The sequence below is a fragment of the Myxine glutinosa genome, chromosome 2 (assembly GCF_964187855.1).
Source record: "Myxine glutinosa chromosome 2, kmMyxGlut1.1, whole genome shotgun sequence".
Taxonomy (NCBI): Eukaryota; Metazoa; Chordata; class Myxini; order Myxiniformes; family Myxinidae; genus Myxine; species Myxine glutinosa.
Genome location: NC_136262.1, coordinates 186,702,031 through 186,728,187, shown reverse-complemented (window position 1 = coordinate 186,728,187; position 26,157 = coordinate 186,702,031). Strand labels below are relative to the sequence as shown.

The window sequence follows — 26,157 nt, the reverse complement described above, 5'->3', positions numbered from 1 at the left end:
TGTTATATATGCTGATTTTGAAAGTATTTTAGAAAAAATTGATACTGCTTCTCCAGATCCAAAAGAATCATACACAAATAAATATCAAAAACATACTCCTTGTGGTTTTTGTTATTATATCAAATCATCCGTTGGTGATAAATATAACAAGTTAGAGATGTATAGAGGCTCAAATACCCCAGAGGAGTTTGTGAAACGACTAGAAAAAGACTGTGTTCGATTAACCAAGATAATGAGAGAAACCAATAAACCAATGTCCTTAACAAGTAAAGAAAAAAGGGAATTTATAAAAAACAATGTCTGTCATATTTGTGAGGAGAAAATTGGTAAAGGTCTAAAGGTTAGAGACCATTGTCATCTCACTGGTAAATATAGAGGTCTGGCTCATCAAAGTTGTAATATTAATTATCAACTCCCCTCTTTCATTCCTGTCTTTCTTCATAACAACGCTCATTATGATACACATCTATTTATCAAGGAACTCTCAAAGACTTCTGGAAGTATCTCAGCAATTCCAAACACGGATCAGAAATACATTTCATTCACAAAAACAATTCACACATCTCCTATTACTCATATCAGATTTCTTGATACATTTAAATTCATGGCAAGTCCATTGGTTAACTTGGTTCAAAATCTAAAAGAGTTTCCATGTCTTTCAGAGTATTTTTTAGATAAAGATTTTCTAACACAAAAGGGAATTTACCCCTATGACTATATGGACTCATTTGAGAGATTCAATGAAACACAACTTCCTTCAAAAGAAAATTTCTATAACAAATTAAACAACAGTAATATATCTGATAAAGATTATGTACACGCACAAAATGTTTGGGAAAAATATAACATCAGGAATCTTGGCGAGTATCACGATTTGTATCTCAAAACTGATGTGCTTTTATTGGCCGATGTATTTGAAGCCTTTAGATCTGTTTGTCGCACTGGATATGGATTGGATCCTGCTCACTACTACACAGCACCTGGATTGGCCTGGAGTGCGATGTTGAAAATGACAAAACAAGATTTGGATTTGATAACCGATGTTGATATGCTTTTGATGATTGAAAAGGCAAAAAGAGGTGGAATTTCACAAGTCTGCTCGAGTAGATACGCAAAAGCAAATAACAAATATCTTCCAAATTATGATCCAACGAAAGAGAGTTCTTACTTGATGTACTATGACGCAAACAACCTGTATGGCTGGGCAATGTCTCAGGCTCTTCCTTATGGAAAACTTAGATGGGTAAAGGAAAAAGACTACAAAAACGTTTTACAAGATGTATGTATCTCTACACAAAAAGAATTGGATGAAGAAAAAGTTGGTTATTATTTTGAAATTGATTTAAAATATCCAGAGGAACTCCATAACCTACACAAAGATCTCCCATTTGCTTGTGAGAAAGAAAGTCCAAAGAAAGAATGGTTGAGTGATTATCAACGATCGTTTGATATAGGTGAATCAACAGAAAAATTACTTACTACATTATATAACAAGAAAAATTATGTTCTACACCAAAGAAATTTGCGACAATATTTATCAAAAGGTCTAAGAGTAGAGAAGATCCATAGGGTTCTAAAGTTCAATCAAAGTCATTGGTTAAAGGGGTACATTGATTTTAATACACAAAGAAGAACAGAGTCAAAAACAGATTTTGAGAAAGACTTTTATAAATTGATGAATAATGCGGTCTTTGGTAAGACTATGGAGAATGTGAGGAAAAGACAAAATATCAGATTATCAACATCTTGGGAACAAGCATCAAAATTAATTAATAGACCGAGTTTTACTCGAGCTGAGGTCTTTACTGAGAACTTTTGTGCGATCCATTTGATTAAAGAGAGTATTGAAATGAACAAACCTATTTATATTGGGACAACAATTCTTGATTTATCAAAGTCATTAATGTATGATTACTTTTATAATAACTTGAGGAAGAAATATCAAAATGATGTTAATCTACTTTATATGGATACAGATAGTTTTATTTTGAAAATTAATACCAACGATGTTTATTCAGACATGAAAAGAGACATTAATATCTATGACACGAGTAATTACAGTCCAGAGAGTGAGTTGTTCTCTTCTAAAAATAAAAAGGTGATTGGAAAGTTCAAGGATGAATTAGGAGGAAATGTCATGAGTGAATTTGTGGGATTGAGGTCTAAGGCTTATGCTTATAAATACATTGTGAATAACGTTGAAAAAACTGATAAGAAATTAAAAGGTGTAAAGAAAAATGTCATTAAAGAAACAATAAACTTTAAGGATTATTATAACTGTTTAACAACAAAGAAAGAAGAGTTTAGAAAGATTAATGGAATAAGAAGTTATAAACATCAATTATATTCAGAAGAGGTGAATAAGAAAGCATTGGGGGCTTTTGATGATAAGAGGTTTATTTTAGAAAATGGAATTGATAGTCTCCCTTATGGTTATATAAGTATATAAGTGATAAGATATATATAAGTGATAAGATATATATAAGTGATAAGATATATATAAGTGATAAGATATACATAAGTGATAAGATATATATAAGTGATAAGTTAAAAAGGGGGGGTTGGGGATTTTAACGGGCTACCGCCGCCTTTTTTACTATTATATAAATGATAGAACCAAGTATCAACCAGACTAAAGAGTGGAGGTGTAATCAACCTTGGTATATAAATGGAAAACATAATGAATGTGAAAAATATCAAATAGGTATAATTGAAAAGGCAACTGGTAAAAAAATTCACAAAACAAATAAGAGAATTAATTTAAATACCGGTGAATTGGGTAAAAAAGATGGAAATATTTTTGAGTGGACGGAAAACTTTGATGGTTGTCAGGAAAATATATACTTTAATTTAAAAATGGTATGTGGCACTGGAGGTGCTCAAACAAGAACATTGAGGGAGGTTTACCATTTTATCTTAGCTCAGTTAAAATATCTTAATAAAGAACCAAACTCAATCATCTTTTTTGTTAATATATTAGATGGTGAAGAGAGTGGCAAGAGAATTAAATTATTTCCCACGCATAAACAAATATTTGTAGGGTCGTTGTTTGAGTGGGTTATATTCACCAGATGATATTAAGAGTAAAAGGTTAAAAGGTCCATGAGGTCAGAAGGATCACAGGTGTTTAAGTGGTCTAATGAATAAGGATAACATGTCAAAAGGTTAGAAGGTTCGTAAAGAACAGGGTGAGAGAAATATAGGTGTTTAGGGGCAATGAGGGAGGGAAAGAATTAATATGGAAGTGAATGGGTCAAAGATTAATCTGCCAGATGATATGTAGAAGAAGGATGATAGGTCTATAAGAGAAAACAAATATTTGTAGTGTTTGAGTGGTCTAATGAACAACATTAAGGATAGGTACTACAGACAAAAGGTTCATAAAGATGAGGGTGGGAGAAATAGAGGTGTTTATGATTTTTGAAAAAGACAAGGGGGTAAATGACATTAGATAGGGATTTCCCATGTTAAACGGAGGTGTCCCAGAAGCAACATTATTACACTACTCCCGTTGCTTCTCATTGGGTGCGGGGGGGGGGGGGGGGGTTACCGGCTCCGCCCTTGACGAGGGGCTGACAGCCAGCCCCTTCGTGGTAACCCCGTGGAGCGCATGGCCAATGGCGGCTAACCAGCCGGAGCGAGGACGCACACTCCCCGCGCCGCGCCGCCCCCAATCTCCTCTGTTGTTGTAGTTGTTGTAGTTGTTGTAGTTGTTGTAGTTGTTGTTGTTGTTGTTGTTTCATGGGGAAGATGGGAGGAGGTAAGGGGAGGTCCTAAACTCACTACTGGTGCCATACAATCACATTCTGGTGCAACGAAGAGTCAGAATTAATGGAAACGAGTCCTTAACTGACATAGACTAAGAATAACTAGCAAGATGTCCTATAGTTGTCTACGTGAGATGCGGTGGACCTGGGCACGACATTTAATGGGGGAAAAAGGGGAAGGTCGGTTCTACAGAGTGTTATTTACAGGCAATGGGACTAGGGAATGGGGGATTGGGGATAGTTGGGGAGTATTGGGGAAATAGGGGAGTATTTACAAGCGGATATTGAGGCCAAGTCCCATATCCGCAACAATATATTAGGGTGGCCCTTATTTTTGAAAGTTTGAAATGTTAAGCTCTCAACCTATAACTGGTCCGTTTGCCCTAAAAACAAACCAGGCCAAATGTCAGCTAAATTCATAAATATTTAGAGGTAGTACAGCACCCTTGAACATTTCCCCCTTTCGGCCATGTGATTGAGGTCACATAACACTAAAAACACATATCACAGATAATACAGTATGTATCACAGAAATAAATAAACACCGTTTGATAAAACATGATTATGAATAATTATCACATCTATGGACTAGAAATCTAAAAATAAAAATAAATAAAAAAATGTAAAAAATCTTGATTCTTGAAGGTGTCTGGACTACCTCTAAATATAAACAGACTTGTATGAAATTTTGACTGCAGTGTTTCTATCCCAAATGGATCACATTTAGGCCAAATTAACATTTTTTCACCCCGTTTTGGGGTGAAACAAACAACCACACTTTCACCCCGTTTTGGGGTCAAATTAACATTTGAAAATTTTCACCCCGTTTAAGGGCCACCCTAATATATGTACAACAACACAACAGGCATTTTAAGGCCATTTTCCCTGCAAGAGCGGGGGTTAGCCTTGCGGACCCCATGACAATGTTCTCCATTTTGCCCTATTTTCTGCATCTCCCCTTGTTAACCCCCTTGCCCGCATTTCTTCTTCGACCATATTTATCCAAGTCTTTCTCGGTCTTCCCCGTCCTCTACTTCCTTCTACATTCATTTCCATCACTCTTTTCAACCAGTCACTTTCATCCTTCCTCAACACATGACCAAACCATCTCAACCTGTTTCTCTTCACAGCATCCATCACAGGCTCTATTCCCATCATCGTTTGCAATTCATCATTTGTCTTCCTCTCTCTCAACGATACTCCACACATCCACCGAACCATTCGCATTTCCACCCTTTCCAGCCTTTGTTGCTGCTCTACGTTCATTACCCATGTCTCACTCCCATAAATCATAACACTTCTCACACATGCAGCATACACCTTTCCCTTCAGCTTCAACGACACTCCCCTCCTCGTCAGCACGCCACTCAGTTCCCGAAACTTCTTCCATGCACATCTCACTCGAGCAACCGTTGCCGAGTATGATCCACCTTCTCCATTCAGCATGTCTCCAAGGTAACAAAATGTTTTCACACCTTCCAGCTTCACGCAATCTCCAAGATCCAACTCAACATTTCCTCCATCTGCAGCTCCCTCTGTGCACACCTTACACTTGAATGTAGCTGCCACACTGGTTAATGACCCTCTCAAACCATTACATTTTTGATGAACCCACTCAGCGCACATTGTACATTGAATGGAATTCACTCCGACACCCTTCCTGCACACAGCACACGGCCACTTCCCAGTTCTTTCCACCTCACCACATGCTTTACCACTTGCCATCACCTTCGTTTTTCCGATATTCACCTTCAGACCTTTTGTCTCCATACATTCCTTCCACTTGTTCATCTTCTCCGTCAGTCCATCCATACTTTCTGCAATCAACACCAGATCATCTGCATACAACAACTCCCATGGTAAACCCTCCTTTACGTTCTGAGCCAGCACCTCCATCACAGCTACAAATAGTAGTGGACTTAGTACTGACCCCTGATGCACTCCCACCTTCACCTCAAACTCACCACTGTTCCTGTCCTTTGTCCTTACAGCTGTGCGCACTCTTTCGTACATTGCCATCACTACTCTGATCAACCATTCCTCCACTCCTTACTTCCTCAATGCCCATGTCACTACTTCACGTGGAACCCTATCGAATGCTTTCTCCAGATCAACAAACCCAAGAAACAACTTCTTCCTCTTCTCCATATACTTCTCCTGCAACTGCCTCACAATAAAAAGCACATCTGTCGTTCCTCTTCCTGGCATAAATCCAAACTGCATTTCGTCAATCTTCACTTTCTTCCTTATCCTCCTCTCCCACACCCTTTCCAATACCTTCATTCCATGCTCCAATAACTTTATCGCTCGATACGAGCCACAGTCCAGAGGGTCACCTTTCCCCTTGTATAGAGGGACGAGGGTACTCAGTTCCCAATCCACTGGAATGCGGCCTTCTTTCACCACCAGATTGCAGATCTCTGTCATTCTCTTCACACCCCAATTTCCTGCTGCCTTCAACATATCTCCCACAACTCCCGTCGGCCCTCCCGCTTTTCTACTCTTCATTGCTTTTATCGCTTCCTCAACTTCCTTCTCGGTTATCTTCTCTGCCGGTCCTAAAACTAGGTTTCTCTCTATGTTGCCATCCCATTCATTCTCTGCATTCAACAGTATTTCCATATATCTCTTCCATCTTCCTTGAATTCCATCTGGGTCCACAACGATTTGTCCCACTTCATCCTTCAAGCAACTCACCCCCATCACATCACACCTCTCTTTCGCTATCTGCTTTGCAATCCTGAATACCGTTCTCTGACCCTCTTCCGAATCCAAGCGTTCTCCGAACATTTTCCTCCATGCCTCCTGTGCCTTTGCTACCTCTTTCTTTGCAGCCTTCTTGGCTGCCTTATAACTTTCGTGCTCTGCCTTTTCTTCCCCCATACCCTTCGCCTTCTGCCACTCCTTGAACTTCTTCCTCTTCTCATCAATCTTCTTTCCAACTTCATCATCCCACCACCATGTTTCCGAGTGCCTCGGTCGTCCTTTTGTCCATCCACATACCTCACCAACGGCTCCCAACAGACTATCTTTCATTGACATCCAACCACTTTCAAGCTCAACCACATCATCTTCCACCATACTCAGGCCTCTCTTTTAATGCCTCCCTCACTGTCACCTCTTTCAATCTCCACACCTTCATTCTCGGTTGGTACTTCTCCCGCCGAGCTCTCCTCGCACCTTTCACCCTTCACCCTTATGTCGCAGACAACCAAGTGGTGCTGTGAAACAGCCTCCTCCCCCGGGATCACCTTTGTGTCACGGAGGTGCCCCCTATCTCGCCTACGCACCATCAGGTAGTCAACGGTTGTCGTCCACCCACCTGACGTGTATGTAACAAGCTTATTATCCTCTTTCTGGAACTCAGTATTACAAATCAACAAATCAGCTCCATCAGCAAACTCCAAAATCCTTTCACCTTCTCCATTTCTCACACCATATCCGTAACCCCCATGAACTCCCTGATATATATACACACATATATTTATATATATATACACACATAATGTTCGACATGATTTCATTTTCTTGGGGAAATAATCAAGCTTCTATTATTTCAGTGAACACATTTCATTGATTCAAGGTTTAATGCAATCGACAATACCCACACTTGAGAACTTTAAAGCACCTATGGTTATCAGATTTTTCTTTGGGAAGTGAATATTTATTAAAGGACATGGAAAAGATGACTTGCAAAAAGTGAGCTATGCTGAGATAAACATCAAGTCCTCAGCATAGCAATGAAGCCCTACATGTGACACCAAATACTCCTCAATGTAAAACCACACTTCAAGCTTGACAGTTTCCAGCTGTTATTGGTTCAAAGTTCAAAACATGAAATCTCATGAAGCGCATGAAGAACAATCTCCTGGAAAAACAGACTTTCCTGAAATGGCAATCTGCGCACTGTCAGCAAACCTGTCACTTATTATACGTTAATGATGCCACTATGACCAGCTTGGCATCAATCAATCTGCAAACCCAGCCATGCGTGTTGAGATGCCACGCGAGGGAAGAGTTCATGGCTCACCGATAAATGAGCAAACAGGAGCCTTTGAGAAAGCTTCTGAAAAAATGAGAGATGGGACTCACCAGACATTGGCCATTTATGCACATGTGGGTGAGGTCCAGGCCACAGCGCGTGCCGTCAAGCACTCGCCCAAAGCTGTAGTAGAAGTTCTGGCCGACAGCAAGGCACGTGAGTTCACATGGGTTGAGAGCTACAGAAGAAACAGCACAAGGATGATTTGTGCAACAGAACTTTTCAAACGACTTCTAGGAAAGTGGGTGGAGGGTGCGTGCTTGTTGAAATTTCAGCTTTGATGCTTTAGTTTATTTGAATAATGACATTAAAGGAACAATTTTTCATAACACAAAGGGACAACAAAATTCCATCAATCAAGTGAAGAGTTCAGCATAGTGGTGACCACCTTGCTTTAGTGGTTGAGGAAGCCCCTAAATGAGCCTCAACTCTTGAAGAAAAAGCATTACACAAGGTAAACGACCTGACAACAATAGCCCAGCTTCAAAAAAATGCTTCAAAACTGCTTCAAATAGCCCAGCTTAAAAAATGCTTCAAAACCCTGAACATGATCTCCTTCTGTTGGGCATATTCGGACTGATTGGGAAGTCTTACTCCTTTCAAAAGAAGCCATATTTAGCTAAATACTATACATACATACACACATATATATATACGTATATATATATATATATATATATATATATATATATATATATATATATATATATATAATAAAAGGCAGTGTCCGTCCGTCTGTCTCCTCCATAACTCCAAAACCATGAAACTGAATGGCCCCAAACTTTGCATTCATTCACCTAGACCTCCAACAGATTGGCTTAGAAAAAAAGGCTTAGCAATATGGCGGCCCACCATCTTGGTCAGCCCACTGCATCTCGCTGGGTTATTAAGCCGCCATTTTGTTTTGGCCTACACAAACGTGCCTTGCCTTGGAAACACGATCGATTAATTATTATTACATAATTGAAGCATATCATCAAAATCTGGATTCGGATAACTGTAATAATAATAATAATAATAATAATTCATTTATTTTGTATAGCGCTTTTCCAGAAGCCCAAAGGCGCTTTGACAGAGTGGCAAACATAATGCATAACAATACATGAAAACAACAATTGCAAAAAGACAAGAATCAATAGGGAAATATTTAAAGCAAAAGGAGGGAGAAGGAGAAGAGATAGTCAGGGGTTAAATGCTGTGGGTTGAATGTTGAATGCAGACTAAATGTAGACTAAATAAACGTCCAAATCTGGAGTGAAATCTTACAAAATTTACTATATATAGTGATTTTATAACTAAGTGTATGTATGCATTTATTTAAATGAGGCTGTGATTCTCATTCTGGGGTTAGTTTTTTAAAATATTTAACTTAAAAATAATCATTACATAATTGAAGCATATCATCAAAATATGGATTCGAATATGAGGATTGGATGTTGTAGACTAAATAAATGTCCAAATTTGGAGTGAAATCTGACAAAATTTACCATTGCTAGCTATTTTTATAACTAAGTGTATATATGCATTTATTTAAGCGAGGCTGTCATTCTCGTTCTAGGGGTAGTTTTTTTAAATTAAACTCAATAAATAATTTTAAACTTGATTCATATTTCCATGGGATTGGGTGTCACTCCACTGTACCTGCGATCTGCTTTTAAAATTCCCTGGCCATTTCAACAAGAAGCAATCAGCTTGCGATCGCTTGTCAAGCCAGCCGTTCCTTATCACCCATTTCGTTGGAGTGCTTGCTGGGGTGCTTAAGCCACTTCACGAGTTCACGAGGGCTCTTAATTAATTAGTCACAAGGCCGGGTATGTTTGAGTGTGTTATAAGTATAACTTATAACACCCTTTTTGATATGATTAACCACCACATGGTGAACGTTATTCAGGCTGCTTTTGCAAGCCATGGAGTAACAGGAGACAGAGCTCCCTTTTTTTTTTTTTTACGTACACATTTATTTATCGACTAATATTTTTGTGCGATATACTAATGCCCCGGTGTGTACCCCGGTTTAGAATAGGTACACCGTATCCCTGCGTGTCGTAAGAGGCGACTAAAAGGGTTGGCGTCAGGAAGGGCATCCGGCCATAAAAACATTGCCTCAAAAAAGAGAACCATGACAATTACAACTACATATGGGCAGGGTACAGCCCGAAGTACCCCGTGGGGGACCCCACTCCCTCGTCAAAACTCAAGGTTGGGAACCCGATCGAAGCACGGGTGGAAATCACTCCATTTATGACGACGAAAAGTCTGATGCCCGACGTGGAGATCGGTTTCTGAGATTTGGGACATGGAATGTAGGGACAATGATAGGGAGATCAGGAGAAGTGGTGGAAGTATTCGTCAGAAGAAGAGTGGACATATGTTGTGTGCAGGAGACAAGATGGAAGGGAAGTGGTGTGAGAATGGTGAAGGGTAGGCAGGGACAGAATTACAAGTTTGTGTGGCAAGGGTGCCCAGAAGGCGTGAATGGTGTTGGTGTCCTGTTTTCTGAGGAGTTTGTCGACAGTGTGGTGAGTGTGACGAGAGTGAGTGATAGGTTGATGATGGTGAAAATGATGATTGGAAAGCTCTTGGTGAACGTCATCTCGGGATATGCTCCGCAGGTTGGTCGGAGCGATGAAGAGAAGGACAAGTTCTGGTGTGCAATAGAGAAGCTGATGGAAAGCGTGAAAGATAAGGAAGTTGTTGTGGTAGGAGGAGACCTAAATGGACATGTGGGAAGGAGTATGGATGGTTTTGATGGAGTTCATGGGGGTTACGGATATGGGTGTGAGAAATGGAGAAGGTGAAAGGATTTTGGAGTTTGCTGATGGAGCTGATTTGTTGATTTGTAATACTCAGTTCCAGAAAGAGGATAATAAGCTTGTTACATACACGTCAAGTGGGTCGACAACAACCGTTGACTACCTGATGGTGCGTAGGTGAGATAGGAGGCACCTCCGGGACACAAAGGTGATCCCGGGGGAGGAGGCTGTTTCACAGCACCACTTGGTTGTCTGCGACATAAGGTTGAAAGGTGCGAAGAGAGCTCGGCGGGTGAAGTACCAACCGAGAATGAAGGTGTGGAGGTTGAAAGAGGTGACAGTGAGGGAGGCATTAAAAGAGAGGCTGAGTATGGTCGAGGATGATGTGGTTGAGCTTGAAAGTGGTTGGATGTCAATGAAAGATAGTCTGTTGGGAGCCATTGGTGAGATATGTGGATGGACAAAAGGACCACCGAGGCACTCGGCAACATGGTGGTGGGATGATGAAGTTGGAAAGAAGATTGACGAGAAGAGGAAGAAGTTCAAGGAGTGGCAGAAGGTGAAGGGTACGGGGGCAGAAAAGGCAGAGCATGAAAGTTATAAGGCAGCCAAGAAGGCTGCAAAGAAAGAGGTAGCAAAGGCGCAGGAGGCATGTAGGAAAATGTTCGGAGAACGCTTGGATTTGGAAGAGGGTCAGAGACCGGTATTCAGGATTGCAAAGCAGATAGCGAAAGAGAGGTGTGATGTGATGGGGGTGAGTTGCTTGAAGGATGAAGTGGGACAAATCGTTGTGGACCCAGATGGAATTAAAGGAAGATGGAAGAGATATATGGAAATACTGTTGAATGCAGAGAATGAATGGGATGGCAACATAGAGAGTAACCCAGTTTTAGGACCGGCAGAGAAGATAACCGAGAAGGAAGTTGAGGAAGCGATTAAAGCAATGAAGAGTAGAAAAGCGGGAGGGCCGACGGGAGTTGTGGGAGATATGTTGAAGGCAGCGGGAAATTGGGGTGTGAAGAGAATGACAGAGATCTGCAATCTGGTGGTGAAAGAAGGCCGCATTCCAGTGGATTGGGAACTGAGTACCCTCGTCCCTCTATAAAAGGGGAAAGGTTACCCTCTGGACTGTTGGTCGTATCGAGCGATAAAGTTATTGGAGCATGGAATGAAGGTATTGGAAAGGGTGTTGGAGAGGAGCATAAGGAAGAAAGTGAAGATTGACGAAATGCAGTTTGGATTTATGCCAGGAAGAGGAACGACAGATGCGCTTTTTATTGTGATGCAGTTGCAGGAGAAGTACATGGAGAAGAGGAAGAAGTTGTTTCTTGGGTTTGTTGATCTGGAGAAAGCATTCGATAGGGTTCCACGTGAAGTAGTGACATGGGCATTGAGGAAGTTAGGAGTGGAGGAATGGTTGATCAGAGTAGTGATGGCAATGTACAAAAGAGCGCGCACAGCTGTAAGGAAGAAAGACGGGAACAGTGGTGAGTTTGAGGTGAAGGTGGGAGTGCATCAGGGGTCAGTACTAAGTCCACTACTATTTGTAGCTGTGATGGAGGTGCTGGCTCGGAACGTAAAGGAGGGTTTACCGTGGGAGTTGTTGTATGCAGATGATCTGGTGTTGATTGCAGAAAGTATGGATGGACTGAAGGAGAAGATGAACAAGTGGAAGGAATGTATGGAGACGAAAGGTCTGAAGGTGAATATCGGAAAAACAAAGGTGATGGCAAGTGGTAAAGCATGTGGTGAGGTGGAAATAACTGGGAAGTGGCCATGTGCTTTGTGCAGGAAGGGTGTCGGAGTGAACTCAATTCAATGTACAATGTGCGCTGAGTGGGTTCATCAAAAATGTAGTGGTTTGAGAGGGTCATTAACCAGTGTGGCAGCTACATTCAAGTGTAAGGTGTGCACAGAGGGAGCTGCAGATGGAGGAAATGTTGAGTTGGATCTTGGAGACGGCGTGAAGCTGGAAGGTGTGAAAACATTTTGTTACCTAGGAGACATGCTGAATGGAGAAGGTGGATCAGACTCGGCAACGGTTGCTCGAGTGAGATGTGCATGGAAGAAGTTTTGGGAACTGAGTGGCGTGCTGACGAGGAGGTGAGTGTCGTTGAAGCTGAAGGGAAAGGTGTATGCTGCATGTGTGAGAAGTGTTTTGATTTATGGGAGCGAGACATGGGTAATGAACGTAGAGGAGCAACGAAGGCTGGAAAGGGTGGAAATGCGAATGGTTCGGTGGATGTGTGGAGTATCGTTGAGAGAGAGGAAGACAAATGATGAATTGCGAAAGATGATGGGAATAGAGCCTGTGATGGATGCTGTGAAGAGAAACAGTTTGAGATGGTTTGGTCATGTGTTGAGGAAGGATGAAAGTGACTGGTTGAGAAGAGTGATGGAAATGAATGTGGAAGGAAGTAGAGGACGGGGAAGACCGAGAAAGACTTGGCTAAAGATGGTCGAAGAAGAAATGCGGGCAAGGGGGTTAACAAGGGGAGATGCAGAAAATAGGGCAAAATGGAGAAGATTGTCATGGGGACCGCAGGGCTAACCCCCGCTCTTGCAGGGAAAATAGCCTTTAAAATGCCTGTTGTTGATATACTAACCCTCCCCTCCCTCCTCCTCCCTTCCACACTCCCTTTTCCCTCTCTCTCTCCTACCCCTCCACTTCCCTTCTCCTCCCCTCCCAACTCTCCTCCCCCTCTCTCTTCATATTCCCATGAGAAAGCGACTCATTGTTACCCGGCAATGCAAGGTACTTTTGCTGGTATATATATATATATATATATATATATATATATATATATATATATATATATATATATATATATATATACATATACATACAGACTTGGCATTTAATATGGAATATTTTTTTTGTGTGGGTGAACTTACTTTTCAAGATGACTTAGAACCAAAAGTTCATTGGAATTATGTTGAAATTATTCGAGATTTTGTTAATATGACTTTTAAAAGAAACAAAAACCACATTTGACATTTCGAAACAAATAAATTGATCCTTGAAAGTGATGTAAACTGATATCGAACTCAATTCACGGACAGTACTGTGTTAAACTTCTGTGCGTTTTCCAGAATTATCTCTTTATTTTGCATATTAGCCAAAAAAATTTTCAACAAAAACAAAAGTTAAATTACGACTGGGATTATGGACAGTAAAATTACAGTTCAGTACTTCGTGTAACCCCCATGAGCATTCAGGAGAGCACGTACACGTTGAGGCATGCTGTTCATGAGATTTGCCAAGGTTTGGACAGGAATCGCTTGCCATGCAGTTACAATAGCCTGCTGCAATTCACGCACAGAGGCAGGCTGCTGGTCCAATTTGTCGATTTGACGCGTTAATTCTGCCCACAAGTTCTCTATCGGATTCATATCCGGGGACATGGCAGGCCACTCCATATGCTCTACACCACGGTCAGCAAGAAAGTGTTGGATCATGCGAGCACGATGAGGCCGTGCATTGTCATCTTGGAAGACAAAGTTTCCTCGAAAGGCTGCATGAACAAATGGAAGCAACGTTTCTTCCAGAATGGCCCTGTGCTTGAACTGGTTCAGGTTTCCATTCAGAACAACCAGGTCAGTTTTGCCCCCTGCATGAAAAGCAGCCCAAACGGTCACCCCACCACCTCCAGCTTGGACTCTTGGCACTATACAATCATTGTTGTGGGCTTCATGCACTTGTCTGCGCACTCAGACGCGGCCATCTTGACGATAGACCAGAAATCTAGACTCGTCACTGAAGGTCACGTGATTCCAGTGTCCTGGCTGCCATTGACGGTGCTCTCTGGCCCACTGCAATCGGCGCTGGCTGTGTTGTCTGGTCAGGCGTGGCTTTCTCAGGGGACGCCTGGCACGATAGCCTGCTTGAACCAGTCGTTGGTTGACTAGCCTTCTGGATACAGGCACATTTGTCAGTTTCTGCCACTCAGCCCGAAGCCGATTAGCTGACTTGGTACGGCCATTGCAGACTAACCGGTGCAGCTGGCGATCATCTATCCTTGTGGTTCTGCGTGGACGTCCTGGCCTCATTATTGGAGTAGGGACACCCCTCTGAGCATTTCGTTTCAGGATGTTTGACACCTGACCTTGAGTGATGCCATACTGCCGAGCAATAGCATGCTGTTTCATGCCAGAATTTCGTAAAGCCACCACTCCATGACAAACAGCATTGTCAAGTTGACGGACCATCTCCAGAGGAAGCGGCAATAACTTTTGTGGACGTGCAACAGTTGTTTTCCACTAATACAGAACGCAACAACCCTTATATACCCGATTGTGAAGCCAATCGTCAAATGTACCTGTCCTTACATTTTGTCACGCCACCTGTGATATAATCCTGTTATTGATTTCTTGCTGCGAAAGACAATCAGTGACATGGTTCTTTCAACAAAGACATCACCGAAGGGTAAAATAAACTCACCAGATTGATATACTGAGTTCAGAAAGTAAACCCAAGTCAAGAAAAAATATATATTCCATATTAAATGCCAAGTCTGTATTACAGAACCTTTGTTTTTGATTCAGAACTTGACATATCCTTTTATTTATGACAGCCTCGTATCGGCTTATAAAAGCTGATATTTCGAAATTTTATTCAATATCAGAACTCATGACCCAAACAATTGTGGTCAAAATCTAGAGTGAAATCGGAAAATAATTCAGAAAAAAAACAATTAAAAAAACACAATAATACTCTGCTCCAGTGTGTTCATTTGTCCGTTCATGGGTGTGGCTTCCCCCGTTGAGGGAGGGGCTAAACTCGTTCTGGGAGGGATTTCAAAAACAAATCTCCACCATTTTGTTCGCTCCGCATACCCCTGAGGCTCCATAGACCTCGGGTGTCCATTTTAAGACTGAATCAATGGGTCTTCTATCATAAGACGTTACCTTTTAAAGAAACAAAGGTACATTTTGATTACAACTCATGCAAAGGCAGCAAGGTAATGCATGTTTCATTCAGAGCAATCGTGGCAGCGGTCTATTATAGACCGCCAAAATAAGGTGTGTTTTCGTAATGCAGAGGAAAGAAAATGCACCATACACCATAGGCCACTGGGTGAAGAAAAAGCAACCTTTCTGACCAGCGATGCAGCGGTCGGCCATCCATAGCCATGAGAGCAAATATCATCCAATGCATTGAATGATGATTCAGCAGGATTGACACATCACCTCTGGAGAAGTATTCACACTATTTGGAAATTGGTGCAGCCAGTGTGAGCAGAATAATCAACAGTTTTTTTTTTTTTTTTTTTTTCGTTGACAGAGTCGAGGCTCGTGAAAGAGCTAACATTTATCAAACAAACAAATCAAACAAACAAGCAAACAAAGTATATAAAAAGGGGAGCGGTCGACTAGATGAGGAGAGAAGGGGAGGAAGCACACAAACACAACATTTGAGAGCAGGGACATCGGGAGATGTGTGGGAGGGAATGGGCCTGGGGGGCGGCAAGATAGGTATAAAACGCAAGGACACCAAGGACTTCCAGGAAAGAAGTCAAAAGTCACCTCAAAAAAGTGGATTTGGGGTGAAATTAGTGGGGGTTGAAAAGATCAAGGTTTTGGATTGGGGAAGACAAGAGATAGTGGTGAACAGCCGTTTTAAAGACCTGGAGGGAGGAGTGGGATTGAAGAGAGTGAGGGAGTTTGTTCCAGAGGCGGGAGAAAAGAGGAATGAAAGAGTGAAGGTGAGCAGAGTCTTGATTTTGGCAGTTTAACCATAAGAGGGTTGCAGGCAGATCTTGTGCGACCTGTAGGAATATTTGGGGGACAGAGCCCAGAGAGAGCTGGGGGAGCAAGGCCGGAGAGGAGTCGGTAGAAGACGGAAAGACCACCAACCTGCCTGCGGTGAGAAAGTGAAAGGCCCTCGGAGATAGCGTCATCGCGAGAGATTCCAATGATTCTGAACGCTTTGGTTTCAACAGCGTGAAGACGAGCTAGGTGTGAGGCAGGAGCACCAGCCCAGAGGGGAGAGCAGTACTCCATTGAGCTGCGGATGAAAGCCTTGTATGTGGTGAGGAGCTCAGGTGTGCCAAGGAAGGACTTCGCACGACGGAGGATGCCCAGTCGGCGACTGGCTTTGGAGGCCAGCTTGGAAATGTGTTTTCCCAGGAAAGATCATGGCAGATAGTGAGACCCAAAAGCTTGAGTGGCAGAACTTCTTGGAGAGGATTATTCAGAAAGTAGATGGGAGGGTTGTCCAGTCGGTCTTTTTGGAGAGACATCGTAAGAGTGTGAGATTTGTCAGGATTGAAAGACATGTTCCACTTGTTTGCCCAGTCTGTGATTTTGTCCAGGTCTGCAGAGAGTGAGGAGGCTGCAGACTGCCGATCTGAGGGATGAGGAATGGAGCGGCAGAGAGTGGAGTCATCAGCAAAGAGATAGAGAGGATTTTCAAGAGAGTCAGAGAGATCATTGATGAAGACCAGAAAAAGCACAGGGCCCAGAACACTACCTTGGGGAACTCCAGCCAGAACAGGCAGGGGAGATGAGAGAAATCCATTCAGGGCCACACGTTGACTACGACCAGAGATGAAGTCCGCCAGCCATGCATGGAGATTTCCATGGATACCATAGGAGGAGAGTTTGGTGAGCAGGGCGGGGTGCCAGCCCGTATCGTAGGCACGTGATATGTCAAAGGAGACAGCTCTGATTTCCTGTTTGGCATTGAGGACCTCCATCCATTGTTGAGACAGCAGAAGCTGGTTGCTGGTTTCATCACATTGAACCAGAGACGAAGCGACAATATCTAGAATAGCACCACCTGAACTTCCGACAGAAAAAAATCGTTTAAGGTTGTTCCTTCTGTGGGTAAAGTGATGTCTACTGTCTTAGGGGATACGAAAGGAGTTATCCTAGAGAGCATCATGCCTAAAGGACAGACTCAAAGCCCTACATTGAGACCCTGAATAAACTTAAGACGCGTTTGTGCCGATTCCGACCTGATATGAACATTGTACTACTTGCTGTCTTTGTGCGTGTTTAATGTTTTGGCAGTGGCTCCAAAACTGAATGAGTTCACATGTCCAAGTGTTCACGTCATATTTGAAAGGCTGTCTTGGACTATGAAGGGCAATCATTATTATTGGCTAAACAAGCTGATGAGATGCTTTCTTCCATTTTGAGCTCAGAAAATAAGGAAAGACGAATATTACCGTTACATGTATTGTGCTGCATTGAATAAGTACAGTGTGCATGAGTGTTATGAACAAGAAACATTCAATTCAGTGTGAACGGGTTTCGGTCATATTTTTTCAGTTCCAGCCCAGAATCTCTCTTTGTTTCTATGTCTGTCTGAATTATCAATAATATTCACAGGGGTTTGGGGGGGAGGGAGGGAATTAAGTGCAACAAATTTGGAATGCACCTTGTTATATTTCACCTATTCCTTACAAAACACACCATCACACAAAAAAAACAATCACTGAGATTCACCTCCATGGAACGGCACCCATCTGAACGTTCCAGGCTGGCCACGGATGGGCCTATTGTCGAACAGAGAACACTGCATGGCTCTGAAATCCACAGCTCCCAAGGCGCACTCCTGGGGATTGTAAAACAAGGCTTCACAAGCTTGAGCGGAAGAGCAGAGCATGTTTGCGAGAGGATAAGCCAAATTCAGACAGCTTTTCTGGCTCCGCTGCAAGCCGACAGCATTCGTTCTCAAAGGAAACAAGAAAATCATTCACCCTGGCCATATGTTTGCGTTTGCATGTAACACTAATGAAATACTGATTAATTCATGAGAACAGCAGACTTTCACATGACTGGGGTTAACCTGATCTTATAAAAGCTCAAATGTATCACATATTTGTATCCATAAAACCGGTTTATTAACTTCACCTCTATAGTGGAACAATGCATTATGGGACACCGCATTATACACTGTGGAACAAACCGGACCTGGCACTTTCAAACTTCCCTCATAGTGATCCTTCAAAATGGTATGCTTCATATACAACATTTACAAGCATCAAATACAAGTATACAAGTTCACATACAAGTATCAGAATTCCGCAAAGTATCCCTTATCAATATCTCCGATGATTCATCATGAGATCTGATAAAAGTCCGAGGAGAATGTCACCACCATCTCTTATCTTCCCCCATCCAAAACCTTGATCTTTTCTACCCCCGCTAATTTCACCCAAATTCCACTTTTTGAAATACCAACTTTTGTCCTGGAAGTCCTTGGTGTCCTTGTGCTTTATACTTCTCCCTCCCCCCCCCCCTTCCCACGCCTCCTCCCCCCGGGCCCTCTCCCTTCCACACATCTCCCTGCTCTCGGATGTTGTGTGTGTGTGCTTCCCCTTTTCTCCCCATCTTGTCTTCCGCTCCCTCTTTTTGTGAATTTTGTTTGTCTGGTCGATTTGTTTGTGAAGTTAACGTTAGCTCTTTCACGAGCCTCGATTCAGTATACAAAAAAAAAAAAAAAAAAAAAAAAAAAAATCAGATTTCACGATAAACTTTAAGCAAAGTTAAGGGTTGAGAAATATTTTTCCACGTCAAAAATAAAATATTTTATAATGATGCTCGGATATGGATAGCATGTTCCCGATAACTCGAAGTGTCTGTTTTTATAACGGTTGTTCTTGGAAAAATGGGAAGACTAGAATGGTACTCGGTAGATCGCATACCTCCACCAGGCTGGACAGTTTTTTTTTTTTTTTTTTGTATACAAGATCGAGGCTCGTGTAGGACCTAACATCAATCACTTTTTTTTTAAACGGACACACAAAACATACAATATCGGGAGCGGGAGACAAGATGGGGAGAGAGAGGGAAGCACCAATTTACAACAGCAGAGAACAAGGACAACGGAAGATCTATGGGAGGGAGAGGGCTTGGGGGGAGGAGGCATGGGAAAGCGGGTGATTTACGGGTGTTTACGTTTTATATCCACTGATAGACCGGATCTGGATCGGACATGAACAAAAATGTAATCGACTTGTTATTGTCATCTACCCAACTCATCCACCAAGTTTTGGCATAACTTGTCCACAATTTGTTGAAATATAATGCTACATGTCGTTTTGGCCCCATCTTTCAATGGTGGAAAATCACGTAAAAATTATTGGATCTGGATCTTCACCAAAATCGAATCATTTCGTCCTCGTCACACACTCAACCTCTCCGCCAAGTTTCGTCCAAATCCGTCCATAACCTTTTGAAATATCCTGTTCACAAACAAACAGAAACAAACAGACAGAGGCGAAAACATAACCTCCGCCCACCTTCGGTGGTGGAGATAGTAATCATACCTGGATATATATATACAGTATATATATATTGTTACGCAACCGTGATTAACACCACAGTTACGGATGGCCGATTTGCGAGACTTTACACTCCCGAGGCGAAAACTCAATGGCGGATTAAAGCTCAACACAAAGTTAAACGCGCGGAATGGCGGACACAGCAAAGCTCCGCCCGCCGCCTTATCTACTAAAATGAAACACCCAGGAAAACTGCGTTCAGATATATACAGAAAATAATATAAGGATTTATTATTTATAAGTAAAGACAGTGAAAAAGCCCGCGCCGGTAATACTAATAAATCGAATAAGCCTAAATTGGGATCCCAGACACAACAGATATCAAACACGATACGAGGGAGGTGAATACGAAAATAACACGTCTTTTTGGTTTATGCACAGTGTATTCGCGGGTACGGCCTTATCTCGTCCTTGTCGTCTTGGTGACCGCCGTCCAACACCCGGCTCCTTTCGGCCCCGATGTACCCACAAGGCCTCGCTCCAAGTTCCACAAGCCCCGATCGCACACCACGAGGTCCCTCGCTCCAAGTTCCACAAGGCCTCGCTCCAAGCACCACGCGTCCGACGCAGGCCAGCGGCTCCACACGAGGTCGATCTCCACAAGGTCCGTGCACCAAAGGTTCAACGTAAGCTGCACAAAGCAAGCGAACTCCACTTGACTCGACTCTCTTTTGGGAGTGCTGGCAGCCAAGTGCCAACTGTTCGGTGCCAACTGCCAACTCCGACGAACTGCTCCGAACTGCTCACGAACTGCTCACGAACTGTTGCGAACTGCCCACGAACGTCGCTAATATCTCTGGCCGATGACGTCACATTGGCGCACTCCTCAGCCAATCATAGCCTCCCAACTCGCCGGCTCGCCCAGGTCACGCCCTCTGCGGCATGCTACTCCTGACATCTCCCGTCCCCGACCCCGCGGTCCTTGTGTTATAACACGTGCCAGGCGAGGTTTGTAGGCCTTGGAGGTGTAAACGGTGGCGGCCAATTGTGGCGGTGTTTTTGGCCTGGTTTCCTGTCCATTTATTCCGAAGTCATTGTCAGGGAAAGGAATTATTTAATGTTGCGCTAAGGACCTAACTAATGTTTATGTGGTTTGCAGTGCCATAATGGACAAAGGTTTGACTACTAGGTGAGACTCACAGGGGCGTTACCTTTAATCCCTCACTATTTAACACTCGAACCTCCAGGTAGGTCCACAATCATACATCTTCCCCCGACAAACGCCTAAACATCAAGAACTTATTACATGTAGAGTCCCTGTCACGACAGCCGAATACCTACCTATTCAGATCTACCTAGCTCTAGATGTTGCTCTACCAAATTCATAACACAGCCCCCCCCTGGAACCGTAGCTCCTGCAAGGTTCACCGCAGGCTCTACCATTCCAGCCTTAACACTTACTGTCACACACTTAATTAACCTATGAAATAAATCAGGAAGGGCTGTGGGAAGTGAGTCGGACTACCTACCTACACTTCCTTAACATGCTGAACCCCTTAACCATCATGCAAGTATGTACATTTTCTTCGTTGTTCCTGTGGAGGGAGGAAACAAACAACACACAACACTAACTTAACCACAAAACTTAACCATCTTTCCAAACTCAAAACTCTAACCTTTGTACATACCCCGGTCTACAGACCGCGTCCCCCGGTGGATGCCACAAGACACAACCTTACCTGCGGGGCCATCCCCAATGCATCCCCCTAAATTTCCACGGGCCCTGTCCAGATGTTACAGGTGAGTGACACGGCTCGGTGGATTTCGCCCACATTCATGCAACACAGACCCCTTAACCACTCATTCTCATTCCATAGGTCATCAAGGCATTTCAAAAATCAACAAAGCACTTATTTCAATACACCCCCTGCAGGACCATGGCATTGATGTCATTCACGTGTGTGTGCATTCCTCAACTAGGCAGCGGGGAGGTACCGCACAAAAAGATGGTGGGGGCGCATCAGGCTGTGGTGCCCGCAGTCCCAAAAACAAGTCAACCGACTTACAAGTTCATTGCCCCCCCCCCCTTTACCTCTTGGCCCAGTGACAGCCCAACAGCCCCTTTCCGCCGTTACCTCGCCGGTGAGGGTCTCCACACACCCCAGGCTCCTTTGCCTCCTGCTTTCGCGCAGCAACACGGGTCACCGGGGGACTTCCTCACCCCGCGGCGCCCAACCAGACCCTCCACCGACGAGCTCCAATTTCCAGTTACCACCGGCTGCCAGGGGTAATTGCCGCAGAGGGGGGCCCGCAGGCATCGCTCCTCAGAGCTTGCTCTGTACCTGCGGACACACACACCTTCCCCACCCACAAGACCCCAAAACACACTTCCTCCCCCGCTGCCATTCAATTCTCCACACAACTCAGCACAATTCAGTACAATTCTTGGTGTAACAGGTGTTACAAGGCTTGCCATGGCCTGCCACATGTGAAATCCCCCAGTTCACATTTAAACCATCACACATTTCCAAAAGCACATTTCCAAAAGCACAAGTATCGCCCCTCATTATCTCCAATAATCATCACTCACTCTCCAGGTTCCACTCTCACGACCACATCAAAACACCTAACCACAATACAAAAACATACGCCACCCACAAGACACTGTGGCTCCCATTCCATCCCCTCACCGGCCATGTCATCACTCTCACCCGCCTCCCAACTCCAATTTACATGTCCCCAATTTCCAAAGCAAGTCCTGAAGCCTGGGACAGTACTCCTCAAAACACTCACCGCAAGTGCAGGTAGTTGCAGGTTGGTCAGGTCCAAGAGCGTCATCCCCCCTTCACAATCCCAAAATTTCACATTGGGCCTATCCAATACTCCCAAATTTCTCTTTTGTCCCCACTACACTGGCAGGTATGTGGATCCGCATCCAACGGTGATCATCACTACACAACTACCTGTGGCCACGACAGCTCTGCACCTCTACCGTGCAAGGGTCACCGGGACAAGGTGAGCAGTCAAAACGCCAACATGGCCCATGAGTGTCCATAAGGGTGCGACCCACCATCCATCCTTCGGCCCCCCTGCGAGGAACACAGCTGCAGCAGCCCCAGCTGGCCAATGTGGTGAGCACTTGCTGCCACAACACACACTACCGCACACACAACCTCGGCCCTGGGGGGCACAGTCGCAGTGCGTGGCATCCCTACAGCCACGTCCCCTGCACCTCCCCATCATCCCCCAGTCCGACTACAGAACTGCAGCCCCCCCCAGTGCTCACCCACACTTGACCACACCAAGGCCCAGTCAACAGCCATGCTCCACCAGGAGACCCACCCAGAAGACATGGTCCACACACCTCGGACACGCACAGCACCACGTTGACCCTCAGGCTACACAACTACATCCCCATCATCCCGCGTCCCAAATATCAGCACAGTTGCCCCCGCAGCCAGTTGAAAGCTGTGTCTTGCTACCCTATTAATTTCATCACAGCCTCCAACACTTTGGTCTACACACCTGGATCAATAATGGCGTCACTGTACAGTGTCCACCATGACATTTCAAAATCCACCCTTAAATTTGCATCTAACCCACAGATTACCCATGCCAAACATTTGTCACCTTTTACTAACCTCACCAAAGAAGGATGCTTTGCCATACACATGCCAGCCGAGCATGGCCCATATGCTCGGCTCGTTACACATCTCCCGATTCACATCCCCATGGCTCTCTTCCCAACCCGAGAGTCCATAAATCATAACGGAGCATCTGTGGAAGGTCACTCACACCATCACGTTCCACAGATGCCCCAATGGTTGTCCGGCAGGCTATCTCCATCCCTGTCCATTCGGTTTGACCCGCGTCCATCGACCAACACGGCATGGCAGGTCATCACATGCCAGTTGTCCCAAAGTCTCAGGGAGAGGGTGTCAGGTCGCATGCCCGGGTGATCACTACATCAGGCCCAAGCTGGCCATCTGCGGTGCCACCACCAAAGTGCGACCCACAACACCTCCCCCTAGTGGTCCTCAATAAATGCCAACCCAGGCTTGAGAAACCACCTCGGACCCCTCTGGAGGTCTTAACCCCCACCAGGGTCCGGTGACCCTGCCGGCCCGAGCCGCCGGCTTGGATGGCGCCCCGATGGACAAGGGACGCCACACTCCACCAGACCTCCCGTGGGACCCAGGTCGTACCTCGACACCCAAGGCTGGACCCCACGTCCAAATCTCGCCATCACAGCCCCCCAGCTGGCCGGCATACCCAAATTTTGAAAGGGGCAACTTTTGCCCGAGGCCATCACCCACGACCTCTCCATGTCCAAATCCCGCAGCCCGGGGACCAATCCCCACCATGGCTGCTCCAAATCAATTTCCCATTGTAATTTTATTTTAAATTTTCTTTTACAAATTTTCATTCCCACTGCCAAACCGCAGCTGCAGGGAACAACCTCTACCACCGGTTGTTCTGCCCCTCCCTGCAGTTGATCCAAATTCCCTACAGGGACCAAATCTCCAGAAGCTCTATCTCCCGATCCTCCAAGATCCAAATCCAGCCCGGAGCCAACACACTCCCCCAACTGGTTGTCCAATTTTGGAGCCTCTGTTTCCAAATAGCAGTGTACGGTGAGCATCCCCTCGGTCATTCCAACCACCTCCTCGGACCAACTCACCTCATCACCCAGGCTCCTTTGGGCCTGAACAAGCTCTACCTCCATGGGACTGTCACAGGTCTCCAGCCGCTGGATCAAATCATCCTCATTATTACAAATCATTCCTGGCCCCGCCAAGCTTTGATCAATATCCCCAATAAATACCTGGTCCGGCTCCATTGCACGGACCCCCAAAAACTCTACCCCCTCTTGCTCCGCACCACCGCCCTGGTGCTGCACAATTCCAAATTCATCCCCCGGTTGGGGTGTTGTGACATCCACACGGTCCCGATAAACAACCAGGCCAGAATGTGGGAAACATTCCCCTTTCAATCCATTAATTTGGTCACTCATGTCCTTCAGTCCTTCCCTCCATTCCTTCCCCTGCGACTCCATTTTATTTTCCATCCCTTCAATTTTATTTTTTCTTCCCCGAATTTCTGCCAGGTTTCGCTCACCCTGTGCGTACATGTCTCCCATCTGCTTTCCCATTTTGTTTGCCAGCCCATCAAGTTTATCATTTATTCCCCGAAGTTCTGCAAGGTTTCGCTCACCCTGAGCATCCATTAATTCCTTTAAAAATTTAATTAAAGCCTGGTCGTCTCTCGGGGCCGTCCCATTTGTTCCCGACTCCCCGGTAGGGGAGGGGCATAAGTTGGTGCTCGGGACGAGGGAGGTTCCAAGGCTCACCTCTGCATCAAACTCCCCTATTTCTGGCTCACTCCCAACGCTGACGGAGGCCTCGCTACGCACCTCCATTTCGTCGACCTCCGACATCCGCTTTTCGGAAGGTCGTTCCCCGCGCGCGTATTTATTTCAATTCCAAAAACACAATTTAAATTTGACGAAGACGCGATATCGCGCTCCGTATGCCCAATTGATTACTAAATTTCTCCGCCTCGCCTATAAAAATTTTGCGTTCGAACGTCGGGCGCAATGTACGCCCGACCGTGTCGATGTCTCGCCGCGGACAAAAAAAATTTGTCCGACGGGTTCAAATCCTACACTCCTGACACCACTTGTTACGCAACCGTGATTAACACCACAGTTACGGATGGCCGATTTGCGAGACTTTACACTCCCGAGGCGAAAACTCAATGGCGGATTAAAGCTCAACACAAAGTTAAACGCGCGGAATGGCGGACACAGCAAAGCTCCGCCCGCCGCCTTATCTACTAAAATGAAACACCCAGGAAAACTGCGTTCAGATATATACAGAAAATAATAAAAGGATTTATTATTTATAAGTAAAGACAGTGAAAAAGCCCGCGCCGGTAATACTAATAAATCGAATAAGCCTAAATTGGGATCCCAGACACAACAGATATCAAACACGATACGAGGGAGGTGAATACGAAAATAACACGTCTTTTTGGTTTATGCACAGTGTATTCGCGGGTACGGCCTTATCTCGTCCTTGTCGTCTTGGTGACCGCCGTCCAACACCCGGCTCCTTTCGGCCCCGATGTACCCACGAGGCCTCGCTCCAAGTTCCACAAGCCCCGATCGCACACCACGAGGTCCCTCGCTCCAAGTTCCACAAGGCCTCGCTCCAAGCACCACGCGTCCGACGCAGGCCAGCGGCTCCACACGAGGTCGATCTCCACAAGGTCCGTGCACCAAAGGTTCAACGTAAGCTGCACAAAGCAAGCGAACTCCACTTGACTCGACTCTCTTTTGGGAGTGCTGGCAGCCAAGTGCC

At 44.6% G+C, this 26,157-nt stretch overlaps 1 protein-coding gene across 2 annotated transcripts in view; it reads right to left on the bottom strand.

Annotated features, from left to right (window-relative positions):
• ADAMTSL5 (ADAMTS like 5) overlaps positions 1-26,157 on the bottom strand; it is a 167,710-nt gene that overhangs the window by 110,015 nt on the left and 31,538 nt on the right. For both annotated transcript variants that reach the window (XM_068106601.2, XM_068106602.2), the window contains exons 5-6: positions 18,015-18,123; positions 7,860-7,987 (exon numbers count right to left, since the gene is read on the bottom strand). In XM_068106601.2, coding sequence (XP_067962702.2) covers positions 7,860-7,987; positions 18,015-18,123 — 237 coding nt within the window. The remainder of the gene's footprint in view (positions 1-7,859; positions 7,988-18,014; positions 18,124-26,157) is intronic.